Here is a 22,775-nt window from a genome sequence, read left to right as displayed (position 1 = left end):
CGGGCTTTAGTTGTACAGACTGTCATGGGCGTCAGCTGTGTTTTGCTTCACTGCTCTCCAGTACAGCAGGAGTTAATTCCTGCTGTCTTGTGAATGATTGCTAGGAGCTCAGGCTGATAATGACCATTCGCAGCCGCCTTCTTACGCTGTCACTGGATCCAGCGGTGGATGCAGCGGTGGCCGCGGGTAACCTCAGTGACAGCAGCTGATCGCGCGGCTGTGTTCATTTGCTGTGTGGAGGTGACCGGAGCGGCTGTGTCTGCTGCGGCTCCGGTCACCTCCATGCAGCTGCGCTGGATGCGACGCTGGATCATCCTGGATTACGCCGGACAAGGAGGGCTTTTTGGGGCTGATTAAAGTGGTGAACCAGGGTATATGTGTGTGTTTTTATTTCTAATAAAGGATTTTTTTCTGGTGTGTGTGTTTATTTACTGTAATTTACAGATTAATCATGGAGGGTGTCTCATAGACGCCTGACATGATTAATCTAGGATTTATTGGCAGCTATGGGCTGCCAATAACTCCTTATTACCCCGATTTGCCAACGCACCAGGGTAAATCGGGAAGAGCCGGGTACAGTCCCAGAACTGTCGCATCTAATGTATGCGGCAATTCTGGGCGGCTGTTGGCTGATATTGTTAGGGTGGGGGGCTCCCCATAACGTGGAGCTCCCCATCCTGAGAATACCAGCCTTCAGCCGTATGGCTTTATCTGGCTGGTTTTAAAAATGGGGGGAACCGCACGCCGTTTTTTTTAATTATTTAATTATTTATTTCACTACACAGTATAGACACGCCCACCGACTGCTGTGATTGGGTGCAGTGTGACACCTGTCACTCAGAGTGGGGGCGTGTCTCACTGTAACCAATCATAGGCGCTGGTGGGCGGGGAAAGCAGGGAATACGAAATTGTTTAATGGGCGGCCGGCTTTTTCAAAACAGTAAAAGCCGCCGGAGCAGTGAGAAAGCCGTGCAGCGCCGGAGATCGGGGATTGGTGAGTATGAGAGAGGGCTGCTAACTTCAGTTACTCAGGAGATTAGCGGTCACCGGTGAGTCTTCACTGGTGACCGCTAATCAGGACGCGGCACAGACACAGCCGCAGCATCACAATGAAGTCGGGTGAAGTTCACCCGAGTTCATTCTGACAGTGCGGCTCTGTCTGTGTCTGCTGTCATCTGCCATTCAGCTCTGCTACATGGCTGTCTGTGTCTGCTGTCAGCGGCCATGTAGCAGAGCTGAATGGCAGATGACATAGTAAAAACGCATCCCTACACATTACACACGCTTGGCAAGTCAATAAATAAAAAAAAAAAAAAAGGTGCTCAATGCATACGTCACAGAACACATGATCTAAAGGATCACACACAAAATTGACCAATTTAACATAGACTACTAACGCTCGTGTGACAGCAAATGAACGACCAACGTGAAATCTCATAGATCCCGTATGCAACCTGGGCGTGTCACATCGCAAATGCAATTGTACAACTAATTGCAACGTGTAAAGTGGGCTTAAGACATTTCAACACTGCTTGTCAGACTCTGCAGTGTGAACAGAGTCCGATGCTGCCATGATACCTAGCGAGTGCAAAGCCGAAGACTGCATGACAGATGGGGCTTAAAAGTCAATTTCTCAATAACATTGTTCTACATATTTTTAGTTGTCACGTTCAGTTATGATATGAGCCATTCTGCAATGATTTTGAACTCCTGAATTCAAATCTGACAATGAAAAATGTTAGATGGCTCTTGTTTCAATGATATTACGTTTTCCTTTTACTGTTACATATAATTAATGCATAAAAATTTCAATAGTTCGAAACATTATTATTTTTGCAAATATAAAGATTCAGAGTATTTTGTTATGACAATTTTCTGATATTTATTTACAGGAAAAAGCAACAATTCAAATAACTAAAATGTGTCTAAACACTATTGCGAAATATAAACAGTTACAGAAATGTCACTACAAAATTTGGTCCTCATTCAGTGATGACTCTTGTACTTCTGAATCGGATCATCTCTTACAATTATCCAACAGTAATCTGCAAGCATTGATGAATTCCATTTTCCTTGATATCTTTTCTCCATAGCCGCAATATCTTGGTGACATCTCTTAAGCCAGCTTTACACCTTACAATTAGGTATGCGATCTCGTATGCGATGTGACACGCCCAGGTCGCATATGCGATCTAATGAGATTGCACGTAGGTTGTTCATTTGCTGTCACACCTGCGTTAGTAGTCTATGTTAAATTGGTCAATTTTGTGTGCGATCCTTTAGATCATGTGTTCTGTGACGTATGCATTGGGCACCCTTTTGTTTTTTATTTATTGTCTTGACAAGCGTGTGTAATGTAGAGATGCGTTTTTACTATGTCATCTGCCATTCAGCTCTGCTACATGGCCGCTAACAGCAGACACAGACAGCCATGTAGCAGCGGTGAATGTCAGATGACAGCAGACACAAACAGAGCCGCACTGTCAGAATGAACTCGGGTGAACTTCACCCGACTTCATTGTCATGCTGCTGCTCTGTCTGTGTCGCGTCCTGATTAGCGGTCACCTGTGAAGGACTCACCGGTGACCGCTAAACTCCTGAGTAAGTGAATTGAGCAGCCCTCTCTCATATACTCACCGATCCCCGATCTCCGGCGCTGCACGGCATTCACACTGCTCCGGCGGCTTTTACTGTTTTGAAAAAGCCGGCCGCCCATTAAACAATCTCCTATTCCCTGCTTTCCCCGCCCACCGGCGCCTATGATTGGTTACAGTGAGACACGCCCCCCCACACTGAGTGACAGGTGTCACACTGCACCCAATCACAGCAGCCGGTGGGCGTGTCTATACTGTGTAGTGAAATAAATAATTAAATAATTAAAAAAAACGGCGTGCGGTCCCCCCCAATTTTAATACCAGCCAGATAAAGCCATACGGCTGAAGGTTGGTATTCTCAGGATGGGGAGCTCCACGTTATGGGGAGCCCCCCAGCCTAATAATATCAGCCAACAGCCGCCCAGAATTGCCGCATACATTATATGCGACAGTTCTGGGACTGTACCCGGCTCTTCCCGATTTGCCCTGGTGCGTTGGCAAATCGGGGTAATAAGGAGTTATTGGCAGCCCATAGCTGCCAATAAGTCCTAGATTAATCATGTCAGGCGTCTATGAGACACCCTCCATGATTAATCTGTAAATTACAGTAAATAAACACACGCCCGAAAAATCCTTTATTAGAAATAAAACACACACACACATTCCCTGGTTCACCACTTTAATCAGCCCCAAAAAGCCCTCCATGTCCGGCGTACTCCACAGTCCTCCAGCGTCGCATCCAGCGCTGCTGCATGGAGGTGACCGGAGCTGCAGCAGACACAGCCGCTCCGGTCACCTCCACGCAGCTAATGAAGACAGCCGCGCTATCGGCTGAGCTGTCAGTGAGGTTACCCGCTGTCACTGGATCCAGCGGTGGATGCAGCGGTGGCCGCGGGTAACCTCAGTGACAGCTCAGCTGATCGCGCTACTCACCTCAGTTGCTGACTGGAGCTGACCGGAGCGGCGGTGAGTAGCGCGATCAGCTGAGCTGTCACTGAGGTGACCCGCGGCCACCGCTGGATCCAGTGACAGCGGGTAACCTCACTGACAGCTCAGCCGATAGCGAGGCTGTCTTCATTAGCTGCGTGGAGGTGACCGGAGCGGCGGTGTCTGCTGTTTCTCCGGTCACCTCCATGCAGCAGCGCTGGAAGCGACGCTGGAGGACTGTGGAGTACGCCGGACAAGGAGGGCTTTTTGGGGCTGATTAAAGTGGTGAACCAGGGTATGTGTGTGTGTGTTTTATTTCTAATAAAGGATTTTTCGGGTGTGTATTTATTTACTGTAACTTACAGATTAATCATGGAGGGTGTCTCATAGACGCCTGACATGATTAATCTAGGACTTATTGGCAGCTATGGGCTGCCAATAACTCCTTATTACCCCGATTTGCCAAAGCACCAGGGCAAATCGGGAAGAGCCGGGTACAGTCCCAGAACTGTCGCATATAATGTATGCGGCAATTCTGGGCGGCTGTTGACTGATATTGTTAGGCTGGGGGGCTCCCCATAACGTGGAGCTCCCCATCCTGAGAATACCAGCCTTCAGCCGTATGGCTTTATCTGGCTGGTTTTAAAATTGGGGGGGACCGCACGCCGTTTTTTTAAATTATTTAATTATTTATTTCACTACACAGTATAGACACGCCCACCGGCTGCTGTGATTGGGTGCAGTGTGACACCTGTCACTCAGCGTGGGGGCGTGTCTCACTGTAACCAATCATAGGCGCCGGTGGGCGGGGAAAGCAGGGAATAGGAGATTGTTTAATGGGCGGCCGGCTTTTTCAAAACAGTAAAAGCCGCCGCAGCAGTGTGAATGCCGTGCAGCGCCGGGGATCGGGGATCGGTGAGTATATGAGAGAGGGGGATAGACTGACATGGACAGAGAGTGAGGGACAGAGATAGTGACGGACTGACAGAGATTAGTGCATGACAGACATTGTGAGGCGCTTCAGAACGCAGCTTTTCAGCTGCGCTCTGAAGCAGACCTTTTTTAAGCTGCGGTGCAGAGCGCACACCTGCGCACATAGCCTCAGACATCACAATCGTATGAGGGATGTCACACGTTACAATTCACTAGTTTCGTACTACCAAACGTCCAATGTATGAGGAATAAACGACGTGTATGCGATCACCGTATTTTCGTTCAATATCGATCGCATGTAGGTTTCACACGCAAATACATCACGAACGATGCCGGATGTGCGTCACTTACAACTTGACCCCGACGACGGATTGAAAGATCTATTGAAGTGTGTAAAGCAGGCTACTATGCTTGTCGCTCACTGCTCCGCAGTTTGATGGAAAAAAGTCCAAATGCAAATGTAAAAAATGAATCTTGAAAGGGAACCTGTCACCAGGTTACATAGTTACGTAGTTACTTAGGTTGAAAAAAGACCTAGGTCCATCTAGTTCAACCTTCCTCCACCAGTTCTACATTTGGTCACTAAGTCATTTATAACCAACAATGTTTTGTGTAGTGAGGAAATCATCCAGCCCTTTTTTGAAACCTGTTACAGTGTCTGCCATTACTACCTCTTGTGGTCGGCATTCCACAGTCTGACTGCTCTAACTGTAAAGAACCCTTTCCTATTTAGCTGTCGGAATCAATTTTCTTCCACTCGCAGTGAGTGCCCCCTGGTCCTTAGTATTGTCTTTGGAAGAAATAAGTCATGTGCCAGTCCTTTATATTGACCATACATGTATTTATACAAATAAATGAGATCTCCTCTGAGACATATTTTTTCTAAGCTAAACATATCTAACTTTTTCAACCTTTCATCATATGGGAGGCCTTCGATTCCTTGTAGTAGTCTAGTTGCCTGCCTTTGAACTGACTCTAACTTCTGAATGTCCTTTTTAAAATGTGGAGCCCAAAACTGGATCCCATATTCCAGATGTGGCCTTACAAGTGATTTATAGAGGGGTAACAATACGTTGGGTTCACGGGATCTAATCTCTCTTTTTATACACCCTAAAATCTTGTTTGCTTTAGCAGCTGCTGCTTGGCCATTGAGTGCTGCTGCTCAGCTTATTTGTAATGAGAATACCCAAGTCCTTCTCCTGTTCTGTAGTCCCGAGTTTACTTCCATTTAATGTATACGCAGTTATAGGATTACTCAGTCCTAGGTGCATTACTTTACATTTATCAACATTAAATCTCATTTGCCAAGTATCTGCCCATTCTAACATCTTATCCAGATCTTTTTTAATATTGTACTATCAAGGTCAGTTTTTAATATCCTACATAGTTTGGTGTCAAAAAACACCAAAAAAAAACTGAGCTGTGACAATTGTTCAATAAACATGCAACATTACAAGCATGTGAATTGCAGCCTCAAGACTAGAAAAAAACCAAGGAGAAAATTGTAGAAAAAATACCCTGACTATAAATAAATAAATTGCAAGTGCTTAATAAACAGGGTACTTAGTATATACATTTTTGCAAAAAGGTAAGAAGCTGTCTCACCTCGTCACGGTGTACCCATCTGAGACAGTCCCTAACCTACTAAAGTTAAAAACATATTCTGTACCTGACTTGTGTCATGTCAAAACTTCAATATGGATGGTAAAGTGGTTAGCTGGGTCCCAGATTAAATACACAGCAAAAAGTGAGACGCAGGTAATTGTTCAGCCTCAGTATCAGGAGGGCTGCACCCCCAACTTGCATTAAAGCAAGATAACAGACAAAAAACACCAAAAAAAACTGAGCTGTGACAATTGTTCAATAAACATGCAACATTACAAGCATGTGAATTGCAGCCTCAAGACTAGAAAAAAACCAAGGAGAAAATTGTAGAAAAAATACCCTGACTATAAATAAATAAATTGCAAGTGCTTAATAAACAGGGTACTTAGTATATACATTTTTGCAAAAAGGTAAGAAGCTGTCTCACCTCGTCACGGTGTACCCATCTGAGACAGTCCCTAACCTACTAAAGTTAAAAACATATTCTGTACCTGACTTGTGTCATGTCAAAACTTCAATATGGATGGTAAAGTGGTTAGCTGGGTCCCAGATTAAATACACAGCAAAAAGTGAGACGCAGGTAATTGTTCAGCCTCAGTATCAGGAGGGCTGCACCCCCAACTTGCATTAAAGCAAGATAACAGACAAAAAACACCAAAAAAAACTGAGCTGTGACAATTGTTCAATAAACATGCAACATTACAAGCATGTGAATTGCAGCCTCAAGACTAGAAAAAAACCAAGGAGAAAATTGTAGAAAAAATACCCTGACTATAAATAAATAAATTGCAAGTGCTTAATAAACAGGGTACTTAGTATATACATTTTTGCAAAAAGGTAAGAAGCTGTCTCACCTCGTCACGGTGTACCCATCTGAGACAGTCCCTAACCTACTAAAGTTAAAAACATATTCTGTACCTGACTTGTGTCATGTCAAAACTTCAATATGGATGGTAAAGTGGTTAGCTGGGTCCCAGATTAAATACACAGCAAAAAGTGAGACGCAGGTAATTGTTCAGCCTCAGTATCAGGAGGGCTGCACCCCCAACTTGCATTAAAGCAAGATAACAGACAAAAAACACCAAAAAAAACTGAGCTGTGACAATTGTTCAATAAACATGCAACATTACAAGCATGTGAATTGCAGCCTCAAGACTAGAAAAAAACCAAGGAGAAAATTGTAGAAAAAATACCCTGACTATAAATAAATAAATTGCAAGTGCTTAATAAACAGGGTACTTAGTATATACATTTTTGCAAAAAGGTAAGAAGCTGTCTCACCTCGTCACGGTGTACCCATCTGAGACAGTCCCTAACCTACTAAAGTTAAAAACATATTCTGTACCTGACTTGTGTCATGTCAAAACTTCAATATGGATGGTAAAGTGGTTAGCTGGGTCCCAGATTAAATACACAGCAAAAAGTGAGACGCTGTCTTGAGGCTGCAATTCACATGCTTGTAATGTTGCATGTTTATTGAACAATTGTCACAGCTCAGTTTTTTTTGGTGTTTTTGTCTGTTATCTTGCTTTAATGCAAGTTGGGGGTGCAGCCCTCCTGATACTGAGGCTGAACAATTACCTGCGTCTCACTTTTTGCTGTGTATTTAATCTGGGACCCAGCTAACCACTTTACCATCCATATTGAAGTTTTGACATGACACAAGTCAGGTACAGAATATGTTTTTAACTTTAGTAGGTGAGGGACTGTCTCAGATGGGTACACCGTGACGAGGTGAGACAGCTTCTTACCTTTTTGCAAAAATGTATATACTAAGTACCCTGTTTATTAAGCACTTGCAATTTATTTATTTATAGTCAGGGTATTTTTTCTACAATTTTCTCCTTGGTTTTTTTCTAGTCTTGAGGCTGCAATTCACATGCTTGTAATGTTGCATGTTTATTGAACAATTGTCACAGCTCAGTTTTTTTTTGGTGTTTTTTGTCTGTTATCTTGCTTTAATGCAAGTTGGGGGTGCAGCCCTCCTGATACTGAGGCTGAACAATTACCTGCGTCTCACTTTTTGCTGTGTATTTAATCTGGGACCCAGCTAACCACTTTACCATCCATATTGAAGTTTTGACATGACACAAGTCAGGTACAGAATATGTTTTTAACTTTAGTAGGTTAGGGACTGTCTCAGATGGGTACACCGTGACGAGGTGAGACAGCTTCTTACCTTTTTGCAAAAATGTATATACTAAGTACCCTGTTTATTAAGCACTTGCAATTTATTTATTTATAGTCAGGGTATTTTTTCTACAATTTTCTCCTTGGTTTTTTTCTAGTCTTGAGGCTGCAATTCACATGCTTGTAATGTTGCATGTTTATTGAACAATTGTCACAGCTCAGTTTTTTTTGGTGTTTTTTGTCTGTTATCTTGCTTTAATGCAAGTTGGGGGTGCAGCCCTCCTGATACTGAGGCTGAACAATTACCTGCGTCTCACTTTTTGCTGTGTATTTAATCTGGGACCCAGCTAACCACTTTACCATCCATATTGAAGTTTTGACATGACACAAGTCAGGTACAGAATATGTTTTTAACTTTAGTAGGTTAGGGACTGTCTCAGATGGGTACACCGTGACGAGGTGAGACAGCTTCTTACCTTTTTGCAAAAATGTATATACTAAGTACCCTGTTTATTAAGCACTTGCAATTTATTTATTTATAGTCAGGGTATTTTTTCTACAATTTTCTCCTTGGTTTTTTTCTAGTCTTGAGGCTGCAATTCACATGCTTGTAATGTTGCATGTTTATTGAACAATTGTCACAGCTCAGGTTTTTTTGGTGTTTTTTGTCTGTTATCTTGCTTTAATGCAAGTTGGGGGTGCAGCCCTCCTGATACTGAGGCTGAACAATTACCTGCGTCTCACTTTTTGCTGTGTATTTAATCTGGGACCCAGCTAACCACTTTACCATCCATATTGAAGTTTTGACATGACACAAGTCAGGTACAGAATATGTTTTTAACTTTAGTAGGTTAGGGACTGTCTCAGATGGGTACACCGTGACGAGGTGAGACAGCTTCTTACCTTTTTGCAAAAATGTATATACTAAGTACCCTGTTTATTAAGCACTTGCAATTTATTTATTTATAGTCAGGGTATTTTTTCTACAATTTTCTCCTTGGTTTTTTTCTAGTCTTGAGGCTGCAATTCACATGCTTGTAATGTTGCATGTTTATTGAACAATTGTCACAGCTCAGTTTTTTTTGGTGTTTTTTGTCTGTTATCTTGCTTTAATGCAAGTTGGGGGTGCAGCCCTCCTGATACTGAGGCTGAACAATTACCTGCGTCTCACTTTTTGCTGTGTATTTAATCTGGGACCCAGCTAACCACTTTACCATCCATATTGAAGTTTTGACATGACACAAGTCAGGTACAGAATATGTTTTTAACTTTAGTAGGTTAGGGACTGTCTCAGATGGGTACACCGTGACGAGGTGAGACAGCTTCTTACCTTTTTGCAAAAATGTATATACTAAGTACCCTGTTTATTAAGCACTTGCAATTTATTTATTTATAGTCAGGGTATTTTTTCTACAATTTTCTCCTTGGTTTTTTTTTTATAGTTTGGTGTCATCAGCAAAGACTGACACTTTACTATCAATCCCATCCACAAGGTCATTAATAAAGAGATTAAAAAGAATCGTTTTTTCCCATATAAACTGCCACCACCACCAGTTATATTAGCATTCTAGAATACTGTATATTAGTCCCCAAGTCGATCTCTATATCATTAAAAAGACCTTTTATTATACTCGTCTACAGGGCAGTCTAGTCCAATGGACATCGTTGATCTTGATCCAGCACCTCCTCTCTGCTTGTGATCATCGATCTCCTTCCCTGCTTCTTGTGGATGATGCGTCCTACATCACCCATACAGTGTCCTCCATTGCACTCCTGCTCACGCACACTTCTCTCTGCCCTGTGAGGGCAGAGCAAAGTACTGTAGTGCGCATGCGCAGCGTTCCAGCACTACCTCTCTCTGTTTTCTTGTTCACTGGGCTCCAGATGTGCAATGAATTAATCAATAATCACATTAACTCCAGTCAAGTCCGCACTTGGCAAAAGTAGAATAGAGTTCAATATTAATCAAAGAATGAAACAGTATTTTTTTTCTTTAAGATTTTAACTTATTTTTCACAGGCCTCATACAAGCCTTTACTGAAGCAGATTGTAGAGGAAATTTTTCATCCAGATCATACGGAACCAACAGATATCGAGCATATGTCTTCTGGTCTCACTGATCTCCTAAAGACGGGGTTCAGCATGTTTATGAAGGTTGGTGTAAAAGCTTATATATGTTATTTGTTGTAGATATTTCAAGAAATTCACAATGTCCATAATTAACCTATTGTGTTGTTTTTAAGTGATATGATTTCCACGAGCTGGCATCACCACCAGCTCCTGGTAGCCTTGCACATACGCACAGCTTTATTCGGCAGTGTCAGTATGCTTTTGAAGCCAGGTGTACATAAGCCGTCTTCTGAACTTCCGATCATGCGCAGTGAGTCCTATTGAAGCTGGGAAGAGTACATTTAAAAGTTATTTTATCGTCTTTTTTTCAGGACATGAAGGGCTTAATTAAAATGCAGGCGTAGATCTTTGTAACGGTGGTGGTTTAGGGGACTTAAGAGACCTGAATTTTTTTCTTTAAGCTCTCTGTTGAGTTTGTTACACGGACACAACCATGCCATGTTGGGATAGCATACTATGCAGCAGGGGCTACGTTGGGACCTTTAATTAGGGCCAGGTTCCAATTTTGGAGCTCAGTTATGGCACAATAGGAGGAGCTGATGCGTACATCATAAGGCCCCTTGTGGTGCAGACGGGGCTCCTCCCTGGTGATGGATCGGTAAGACGGACCCAATTTACCTCTGTACCACTTAGCAGAGCTTTTGCAGATTTACTGCTGCTTAAGACTGTTAAAGGCCATTTACACGCTGCGACATCGCTAACGATATATCGTCGGGGTCACGGTGTTTGTGACGCACATCCGGTGTTGTTAGCGACATCGCAGCGTGTGACACCTATGAGAGACCTTGACGATCGCAAAAGAGGTAAAAATCGTTGGTCTGTGACACGTCGTTCATTCACCAAAAATCGTTTTCTGGTCAGTAGCGAGGTTGCTTGTCGTTCCTGTAGCATCACACATTGCTGTGTGTGACACCGCAGGAATGACGAACATCATCCTACCTGCGTCCACCGGAAAGGAGGAAGGAAGGAGGTGGGCGGCATGTTTCGGCCGCAAATCTCCTCCCCTCCTCTTCTATTGGGCGGCCGTTTAGTGACACCACAGTGACGCCGAATGAACCGCCCCATTAGAAAGTAGGCGGTTTGCAGGTCACAGCGACGTCGCTAGGCAGGTAAGTACGTGTGATGGGTGTAAGCGATGTTGTGCGCCACGGACAGCGATTTGCCCGTGTCGCACAACCGACGGGGGCAAGTACGCTTGCTAGCGATCTCACTAGCGAGATCGCAGTGTGTAAAGCACCCTTTACTGCAGTTTTATTCCCCATGAGTTATATCTTTAGATGTCCTAAAGAAATACCAGTTTTTGGGAAATGCATGTAATTTGATGTCTAGTGTTCTCTCAGATCGTAGGGACACACGTGTCTACTGGTTTTGCAGGTGCATTTCGTAACAGCCCCTCAGTATTCCGAGTATGGATACTATTTGTCCAATTATGGGTGAAGTGTTTTTCATGCAGACTTGGGTAAGGGTTAATTCGCAGAGTAATTAGCCACAATTTTGGCTTTTGTAGTGTTTGAGCGCAGCTGTTAAGTGGAAGCTACTCAAGCTAACGATATTATAAAGAGCATTTTTGTTTCCATACAGTGCCAAAAAATTATACAGATAAGGCAAGATCTCATTCACCCATACACGTGAAAAGAGAGGCAAAAGCTAAAAAATAAAGACTGGTAATTAAGGGGTTAACACAGATTATTTAAAATGAGATTTTAGAGCTCAATAATGCATTCATAGTCCTCCAATATGTTTTCTCATTTAATTTCGTCCTTCTCCGGTCCTGTAGCCAGCCGCTGAGTCACCCGTGTGAGTAGCTGGCTCTCGAGCACATGTTTCTGCATGTGTTACACCACAGAAGCCGCTCTCAATAGCCATTCTTAAATCACATTCCCCGAGTTGGAGAAGGCACAGTGTTATGACAGGCGCCGCAGCTGAAGAAGAGCAGGGGATGTGTTTAGTGGACTTAAACGTTATCATGACTTATCGACGTAGGAGGATAGTATTTGTTCATTCTGACTCCATCTAAATAATAATAGTCTAGTTTTTGTACACGTGAATGGATTTGTGTGTCTGCCTGACATCGGGCCACGTGAGTCTGCAGGGCACAAAGCAAGGCTCCCATTGTCACAGGATGGCGCAGTTCTTCTGTGTAGGCTTCATTCTCATAAATTGAGTTTGGCAAAATTCTTGATAGAATTTAATAGTCTTTATTTTAATTGAAAAATGTAATCCATTGTTGATCGGTCTTTTAGGATTGTCTATTATGTGCCTACAATATGGATGGATAGCATATTAAATATAGTTTGCAAAAATGTATTTATCCAGGTCACAGACATAGTCTGCTGTTTTATGGGTTAAAGTGACCTTCTATGGTCTATAGAGCATGAGCAAACCGAGCATGGTGGACCATCTGTATAACAGTTATTCAATGAATTACCCCTTTTGCTAGAATTTAAAGTAGCTGTTGTATTAGGGCAACGTTTTAAATAAATGCCCGGCTAGCAAACAAGAGTGATTGCTGGATGAGTCTTGTGAACCAATTTTTCCAGCAGCTCTGGCTCAGCTCAAGATAATGCTGATAAGATGGCCCAAGCCAAGGAACTTGCTTTGTGTCATCCATGTGCTACAATAGGGAACATCTAATGGGCTCCAATAAAAGTCCAAATGAGTAATGATTGGTGAGTACTCGAAATGATGATGCTCGGGTGCTTGTTACTCGAGTCGAGCTGGTCATACTCTCAGACAGGCTCAACTTGAGTAATCAGTATAATGGAAGTCAATTACTGACCAGTTCAGCTTTCTGCCCACATACAGCCAGCCATAAGTGGAGCAGTTCCGAGGAGAGAGGGCAATTTTTTTTTTTTTTGGATACACTACTTCCGAAAATGTTTTTACCCCAGGTGAAAGCCATTCAGAGCCTGAAAATGACTTTCACTGGGGTACATGCTCCCATCATTCAGTGAAGAGAGCCTGTGCTTTGCATTCGGTTTCTCATAAACAACACATCTGGGCACCCGCAATACTCGGCCGAGCACCGCAAGTACCCAAGCACTCCAATGCTCGATCGAGTACTGAGCACACTTTTTCATCATTACATATGAGATGACTACTTTAAATTTAATTTCTGTAGATTCATTTGTATTTTAAGATTGCTGCTTTAAAGTTTTTCCAATCTCCTCTAGGATATGACATTACATGCTGAGAGGATTCACCAGTGCCGGTGCAGAGTGGTCATGTGACCGCATGTATGCGATTTTTATACAGCCACAATCCAACTAGACTGTTTCCGTTGAGCAAGGCAACGTCCGTCTAGTCAGCATGTAACTGCATGTATGTAAATCACATACTTATGGTCTTGCGTCCTTTCCTCCATGCACTGACAGAGAATCTTGACAGCGTGCAGTGCATGAGATGTGAGTATTCAAAAGTCTGTAGTCACACAGATTGAGTACATAATTGTAGCCAAGAGCCAGACAATCCCTTTAATGATTGTTGGGGGTCAGGTCCTAATAAGAGGTCACATTTCTTCACTCCTAAATATTCCACTTTTAACTGTGAGTGGTATTATTGAAATATGGAAGCATTTAGGAACTAGAGCAACTCAGCCACAAAGTGGAGACCATGTAACCTTGCACAGCGGTGTCACCAAAGACTAAGGTGCATTATGCATTAAAATCACCAACACTGTGCTGACTCACTAAGTGCAGTGTACAAACCTCTGGTATTAACATAGCACAAAACCTGTATGCTGGGAGCTTCATGGCATAATAATATTTATTTCTATAGTGCCAACATATTCTACAGCACTGCACAATTCAGAGGTTTCCATTTTCGAGCACCTATATACAAGACTAACATCACGAAGCATGATGCCAAGTGTTAGGTAGTATAGTACGAGTATCAAGCTGCCAACACTGGACTCTGGAGCAGTGGAAACGTACTTTGTAGAGTGATGAATCACAGTTCTCTACCTACTGTATGATGGAGAAGTTGTTTTTTGGTGAATAACAGGAAAACATTTCCTGCCTGACGGCATTGTGCCAACTGCAACGTTTAGTAGAGGAGGGATAAGACTAAAAGGGTATTTCTCAGGGTTTGGCAGAGGCCCTTAATTAGAGTGAAGAGAAATCTTAATGATTCAGCATACAAGACATTTTGGACAATAATTTGTGTTCAAGTTTGTGGGAACATTTTGGGGAAGGCCCTTTTCTCTTCCCCATGACGGTGCCCAAGTGCACAAAGCAAGGTTGGCTGAGGATGTGGAAAGGATGGACTTAACTGACCCAAACAAATCCCTGTTTTGACAACCTTATCGAACACCTTTAGGATGAACTAGAATAGAGACTGTGAGCCCGGCCCCCTCATTCAATGTTAATGTCTGATTTCACAAATTCCCTGTTCATTGAATGAGCACAAATATCCACAGACACAGTCCAAAAATCTTTTAGAAAGTCTTCCGAGATGAATGGAGGCTGGTATGGAACAACTGCTTATTAATGTGTATAGCTGTAGAACGGGTTGTCATACAAGCTCAACTATGTCTATTGTGGAGCTGTCTCTATTAGTGATGGGCGAACTCGCGAATATCCTGGACCGACAGGACTTAAAAAAAAAACAACAAAAAAACGTTTCCGGCCCAGAATTGATCTCAGATATTTCAGATGCCGGTCCCCATATAAGTCTATGGGGACCAGAATCCGGTGCTTAAAAATGGTGGTAGAAGAGAAAGGGAGATTAGAGCAAATGTGTTATACTTACCGAGTCTCTAGCACAGCTGTAACTGCTTTCGGGCCACCCACTCTTCTTCCGGGGCCGTGCATTTACTTTCATGCATATTCACTGCTCCCCCACCCACTGGCAGTTCTGGCGTCTGTGATTGGTTGGAGTCAGATGCGCCCCCAGCCTGTGTGACAGCATTTGACTTCTTGCAATCACAGACGCTGTATGCGAGTCTATATCGTGGTATAAAATAAATAAATTAGCTAAATTAGCGTATGATACCTAGCACAGATAAAGCATTTGACTGTAGCCCCCAGCCGTGCGCTTATCTTGGCTGTGTATCAAAATAAGAAGAACCGTATGCAGCTTTTTTAAAATCAGTATTTAAATAACTCCAGGCCTGAGCCCGGCATCCGGGTACTTTTTGACACTGTGAGGATCCGGACTTTTACAGTCAAGGTCCGCCCATCACTAGTCCCTATACATTGATCCATATAGTGTAGATGCCTCATTATGCTGGTATTGTGTTTACCTTATAGTTATTACTGACTACTTATATAGAAAATGTGCTCCATGGCACTCTTCGTTATAGGCACACCTTAGAACTGTAAATGCAGGGTGTGTCCGTACAGTCTGGGTAACACTGTATTTTTCTCATTAAGGAAAGTTTTAGGCAGCAAAAACATTAATGGAAATACCAAATATAATAAGATTCCTGGCGGGCTACACCGTCTCTTACATGGCCAGATCCTTAGCACAAGAGGTTTTTCCAAACTCTTCATCTATAATCAGATCGCATGTCTCCAGAACATTTCCATTGAAACTATAATTTCATTTAAAATCCATCCGCATTGTGAATGAGTGGTATTGTAATTTGTGGTTTGGAATCTGACCTGTATCCGATGAAGGCATGTCTTGCAGATTCCCTTTTTTTATGCAGACTTGTTTTGACTGAAGGGAAAATTAGGGCTTCTACTTATGGAACTTGTGAAGAAAAACACAAAGCAGGATCTCTGAACTTTATTTTCTGAATGTAACTTCCATAAATGTGAACACAACTTTTCTTCTCAAACAATGTCCAAAAATGTTTGAAATTAAATTATTACAACGCAATAGACACACGATCATTATCATACTGTACTTTTAGGCTATGTGCGCACGTTGAATATTTTTCTGCATCTCTTGGCAGGAAAACGGTAACAGCAAAACGCACATTTTTGCCACATTTTTGCCACGTTTTTGCATACGTTTTTACCTGACTTTTTAAAATTGAAGTTAATGTACGAAAAAACGCTGCAGAAATACTGAGGGTATGTTCCCATGATCAGGGTTTGCAGTGTTTTAGACTCAGTGTGTTTTTGCTGCGTCCAAAACCCTACGTTGCACAGTACAAGCACAGTGGATCGGATTTATAAAAATCTCTCGCCCACTGTGCTTCTTTTCTACACAGCGTAAACTGACTTTCCGAGCTGCATCATGTCACTTTATGCTTGCAGAGACACGAGTGTTCACAGTGGGGAGTACACAGCGAAAGTCTGCAGTGCTCAGACCCCTGATCGTGGGCCTGGACGCTGCATTCTCCCCTTGAGAACACTTGCGTCTCTGCAAGAGAAATGACACTGCATCTAGAATGCAGTCCCACTGGATTATGGGAACGGACCCTGAAAGAATTGGCATGCTGCAGATTATTTTTTGCACCAAATCTGCAAAGAGAAAATATTCAAACATGTGCATGATGTACCGCCCCCGTGCGAGCAGCCGTGCTGCGGCCGCCGCTCAAATCCGGATCCGCGGTGACTCGAGGGGTCTCCAGACCCTGGAGTCGCGCGGCCACTCGATTAAAAGGAGGGGGGGGGTGAATGTACAGTGGGATTTTTGGAAAGTTCATGACAACACCAACGGTGCGTAGTAATATAAGGGACCACCGCTGCCGTTGGGGAGCCCGGTGATGATGGTGTGGCAGCCTGATGTTTAACCTCTCCGTGGGTAGGGGGTTGTGTCCCGGGGCCCGTTGGTGTTGGATGGTGGTGTTTGGGTGCCGTTGGGGGATAGGTGCAGAGGGAGTTTCCAATGTACTCACTTAGTCCCACAATAACCACACTGACAGCTTGTAAACCAAAGTTCCGAGCACCACCGTAGTCTGCGGGGAGCATGCCTGGATCCGTGCCCTCAGTGTTGTTGTCGGTCTGAAGCCCTATCCCTGGCACTTTAGTCTCACTTGGACCCATTGGTATCAAACTCTCCGGGTCCCGCTCACCCATATGGCTTGCTCTCAGGGTTCATGCGTAGGATTTCTTTGGATCGCAGTGGGAAAGTCCTATCCCATCGGTGCACTAGTACCCCGATTTTGGAGGGGGTTGGGGATGACACTTGAAGTCTTCACCCCCGTCGGGTAAATTACCAAAACGCGTGAAGCTACTTCCCGGCCTGGAGTCCACGTACCCCGTCGTGCCATGGCCCCTGCCCTGTGATAGCTCAAGGCCGCTGGCTGTCCTCCTCGACAGTCTGTGCCCCTTGACACTGTCCCCTGCGACCGGGTTCCAGCTCCTACCAGGCCCAGATCAACGTCTGCCACCTAGTATACAGGAGCTCTCCTCCGTGGCCTCTCCTCATGAGAGCTACTTCACCTCCTCTCTCCTCCACTCTCAACTCTCTCTGTCACTGTCCTCACTTTCTCCTCACCAACCCCCCTATTCCCTTCAGGACCCCCAATGGTGTGTCTGGTAGGTTCAAGTGGGAAGTGTTCCTAGGATTTTCATTGGACTAGCTGTTAACCATGCCAGAGGACTGGGATCCATTAACCAAGGAGGGTGGATACTGTGCAGAAGGGCAGGTTGCACAATAACCTGTGATGACCTGATAAGCCAGGGCGTCACACATGACACTTCAGGATTCTCATTAAATTTGCTGGCATCAGGATTTACTTTCAGTTTTGTGACATCACGTGGGTCTCTTAGCAAGATCCTTAGAGCACGCTCACCCCCTCTTAAAGCGACAGTATCACTATTAGTATTAAAGTATCGCTATCCTATGGCTGAGAGTCACTGTGTATTTAAGGCACCTTCCCCAGTGGGAACATGCCTGAGCATTTATGTTTCTTGTGTGTCTAGTTCCCACTAGTATACTAGTCTTCTGCTCAGACTCCATCTTACCTGATCTCCCATGTCCCTAACCCTGATCCGTTCAGCTGCTGCTGTACCGAGGACTGCCCTGAAGGGGTACCTGATATCTACCAGCAGCCCAATCCATTCTCACCATCAGAGGTTCTGGTGATGACCTAGTAGGCAGTTAGTCACACCCATTCAGGGTAAGCCCAGTCATGGTGCAGTGGGTCCACACCCGCCAGCCTTACAAATAATATATTATGCAGTGTACAGATACGCACCTACTGCATCGACACCGTTCCAGCAATGTTGTGGTCCGGTCTCCCTGGTCTTGCATCATTGTTGTGCCACCTGGTTGCTTATTTCGCTCATACTTCTTTCGTATGAACCTCAGATGTCTAAGGAAGTGTGAGAACTATAGCACATTAGCGGCCATTGTTTGGCCGCAGTGCGCACGTGGCATAACAATATACCATCAGCCATGGTATACCGGATGCTGGCATTGCTGAAAAGATGCCCGTGTGGGAAATGAGAACCTGCTATTTGTATTTACACTAGAAAATAGAGTATTTAAGAACCCCTTTAATTAAATAATACAATAAAATACATTTAGTTGGGAAAGAAAGCATATTATTAATTTCATATTTTATTGATACTGATATTATCGGGTTGTTTTGCCTTCACTGTATACACATGTCAGACAATCGCCCACCCACTTGTTATAACATAACTGAAAATTGTGTCAGTGACATTTGCTTGACATCCAAACATTTTTCCACAGGAACAGGTAATATCAGGATGAGCAATTCATTCTGCATCTTCTGCATGAACAAATTGTAGTTATTTAATGCTATGAATCAGACACTTTCCTTTTGATGGTAGTTTGATTTTACACTTAAAAGCAAAAAGCATACAAGTCAGAAATGTGACACCAAACTCATTTTTTATAATTATCTATAAAAACACCTTAGATGTCCTGTACATGAGCTCCATCACATACACAAACTTTTGTTAAAGGAATAGAATTATTTATAAATATGTTAATAGCAAACATGGGTATCATAAGACCCCCTTGAAAAACTTGGAGTAAGGTCTATCTCACCAATAAGTGAGTTTAAAGCGCACCAATCACCAGGATTTTCCTATATAACCTAAAGCCAGTGCTAAACTGGCACTATCCGGCCCCGCCCCTTCTGGTCACAGAGTGATGACATCACCACAGGTCCTTCAAGTCACTTTGTAAAACGATTCTATAATAGAATTAGCATAAATAACAGGGGGAGGACGGACAGGCAGGGGGGCGGGAATCACTATGAAAACCCACCCCAGCTACCAGCTGACAGGCAGCTGCTACCACTCAAAAAGCTGCTCATTTTACAAAATTTACTTGCTTGTGTTAAAGAACCTATAGATCCTAGATTACAACTAAAGGTATCTATAGAGTCAGCATGATAGTGCCAGTATAGCACTGGTTTTAGGTTACAGTTACCTTGCAAAAGTATTAGGCTCCCTTGAATTTTTCAACCTTTTCCCACATTTCAGACTTCAAACATAGAGATAAAAATTAAAATTTTATGGTGCAGAATCAACAACAAGTGAGACACAATTGTGAAGTTGAACGAAATTATTGCTTATTTTAAACTTTTTTAAAAAATAAATAACTGAAAATTGGGGCGTGCAATATTATTCGTCCCCTTTATTTTCAGTGCAGCAAACTCACTCCAGAAGTTCATTGAGGATCTCTGAATGATCGAATGTTGTCCTAAATGACTGATGATGATAAATATAAGCCACCTGTGTGTAATCGTCTCCGTATAAATGCACCTGCTCTTTGATAGTCTCAGCGTTCTGTTTAAAGCGCAGATAGCATCTTGAAGAACAAGGAACACAACAGGCAGGTCCGTGATACTGTTGTGGAGAAGTTTAAAGCTGAATTTGTTAACAAAAAGATTTCCAAAACTTTAAACATCCAAAGAAGCACTGTGCAAGTGATCATATTGAAATGGAAGAAGTATCATACCACTGCAAATCTACCAAGACTCGGCCATCTATCCAAAATTTCATCTCAAACAAGGAGAAGAGTGATCAGAGATGCAGCCAAGAGGCCCATGATCACCCTGGATGAACTGCAGAGATCTACAGCTGAGGTGGCAGAGTCTGTCCATAGGACAACAATCAGTCGTACACTGCACAAATTTGGTCTTTATGGAAGAGCGGCAAGGAGAAAGCCATTTCTCAAAGATATCCATAAAAAGTGTTGTTTACAGTTTGCCACAAGCCACCTGGGAGACACACTAAATATGTGGAAGAAGGTGCTCTGGTCAGATGAAACCAAAATCGAACTATTTGGGCACAATGCCAAACGATATGTTTGGCGTAAAAGCAACACAGCTCATCACCCTGAACACACCAGCCCCACTGTCAAACATGGTGGTGGCAGCATCATGGTTTGGGTCTGCTTTTCTTCAGCCGGGACAGGGAAGATGGTTAAAATTGATGGAAAGATGGATGGAGCCAAATACAGGACCATTCTTGAAGAAAACCTGTTGGAATCTGCAAAAGACCTGAGAGTGGGATCAATGTTTTTTGCTGCTCACAGAAGTAATCTAATTTGGGCCTTTTTATTTAGTGCGGGCAATATGCTATTGGTACACTACATAAACAAGTCCATATCTGTGGACCCATATAGTGGATTAAAAAAGAACAAAAATGGAATACTCAGGGCGGCAGCGGGAATAAAATAAAAAAGAACCTGTCACCAGGTCAAAAGTGGCCAGCTTTTGCTGCAAGTCATGAAAACTTATAATGAGTATTGTGATCACCGCCTTCCATTGTGTCTTTTTATCTTTTCCTTTGATCTGGATTTCATTTCTCACTACCCTTTTCCTTTTTTCTTTTTATTACCTTACATTTTAGATGGCCTTTTGACATCTGGTGTTGCCAACTATGGTAGTCTTGATCATAGTTTACCAAAGCTTATATAATTTATTTTTTGGGAGTCAGATATTTTTGGCATATCCTTTTGCTAGACTGGTGGAGATACAATCCTCTGCAGAATAATGGAGGCATTGCACTTTCATGAGAGCCACAGCTCATTAATGGTTTACACCGGCACAACTGCTTATATGTTAAGGAACTATGCCTGTACTTCAGCTTGGTGCACAGTATAACCAACAGCTAGTGATGGGCGGACTCACAGATAACCGGGATTGGTGGCTCCAATCTGGCTTTTAAAAAAAACCTGGTTCGGGCCCAGAATTGATTTTGGATAACTGGCCGGACACCGGTCCCTATATAAGACTATGGGGACCTGAATCAGGCTCTTAAAAATAGTGGTAGAAAAGATAGGGGGATTGGAGCAAGCGCTTTATACTTACCAGTCTCCACTACTTTCGGGGCCGCCCATTATCCTTCATGTCATTTATTATTTACATGACTGGTCTGTGACGTGTAGCTGTTGTTAAACTACGATTTTCAATCTGCTAGAAAAGTTATAGACTATCAGGCATGGTGGCATTTTTAGACGCAGAGTCTCAGGCTTCAGACCAGTGTCCTAGGTTGTTCTTCCCTTCTATATTATGTTATTTTATATACAGTGTGCACAATTATTAGGCAGTGTGTATTTTGACCATATTATCATTTTTATGCAGATTTTCCAACACTACGCTATATAACCTTGAAGGCTTATTGGATGAAGCAGATCAGGTTATGTGTATTTGTGTAATGAAGGAAGCTGTGGTCTAAAGGTCGCTTTACACACTGCGATATCGGTACCGATATCGCCAGCGTGCGTACCCGCCCCCATCGGTTGTGCGACACGGGCAAATCTCTGCCCGTGTCGCACAACATCGCCCGGACCCATCACACGGACTTACCTTCCCTGTGACGTCGCGCTGACTGGCGAACCGCCTCCTTTCTAAGGAGGCGGTTCGTTCAGCATCACAGCGACGTCACAGCAGCGTCACTGAACCGCCGCCCAATAAAAGCGGAGGGGCAGAGATGAGCGGGACGTAACATCCCGCCCACCTCCTTCCTTCCGCATTGTGGCCGGGAGGCAGGTAAGGAGAGCTTCCTCGTTCCTGCGTTGTCACACGTAGCGATGTGTGCTGCCGCAGGAACGAGGAACAACTTCGTTACTGCTGCAGTAACGATATTTGAGAATGGACCCCCATGTCACCGATGAGCGATTTTGCACGTTTTTGCGATGATGCAAAATAGCTCATAGGTGTCACACGCAACGGCATCGCTAAAGCGACCGGAGGTGCGTCACAAATTCCGTGGCCCCAACGAGATCACTTGAGCAATGTCGTAGCGTGTAAAGCCCGCTTAAGGGTACAACACCCTTGATTAAAGGGAACCTGTCAGGTCCAATATGCACTCAGAACCGCGAGCAGTTCTGGGTGCATATTGTTAATCCCTACCTAACCGTCCCTGTATACACTTGCATAGATAAAAGAGATCTTTAGAAAAAGTATTTCTAAAGATCTTTTACCGTATGCTAATGAGCACGGGAACTATTCCCCTGGGCGTTGGTTGCCCTTGCCAGTCGGCTCCATTAGCGTGTTAGTATGTCCCTGTGGGCTTGCTAACATGCTAATGAATACGCAGCACCAGAGAATGATTTCACCCACCTTTTCGCTGC

The 22,775-nt window shown here is 43.5% G+C and overlaps 1 protein-coding gene across 1 annotated transcript in view; it reads left to right on the top strand.

Annotated features, from left to right (window-relative positions):
- The window catches only part of SCFD2 (sec1 family domain containing 2), a 745,236-nt gene that overhangs the window by 681,730 nt on the left and 40,731 nt on the right, over positions 1 to 22,775 (top strand). The window contains exon 7 of the mRNA XM_075347035.1: positions 10,209 to 10,343. Within this exon, the coding sequence (XP_075203150.1) occupies positions 10,209 to 10,343 (135 nt within the window). The remainder of the gene's footprint in view (positions 1 to 10,208; positions 10,344 to 22,775) is intronic.

This window comes from Anomaloglossus baeobatrachus, chromosome 1 (assembly GCF_048569485.1).
Source record: "Anomaloglossus baeobatrachus isolate aAnoBae1 chromosome 1, aAnoBae1.hap1, whole genome shotgun sequence".
In the NCBI taxonomy this organism is placed as follows: Eukaryota; Metazoa; Chordata; class Amphibia; order Anura; family Aromobatidae; genus Anomaloglossus; species Anomaloglossus baeobatrachus.
The sequence above is the reverse complement of the archived record's forward strand: the minus strand, read 5'-3'. Positions and strand labels throughout refer to the sequence as shown.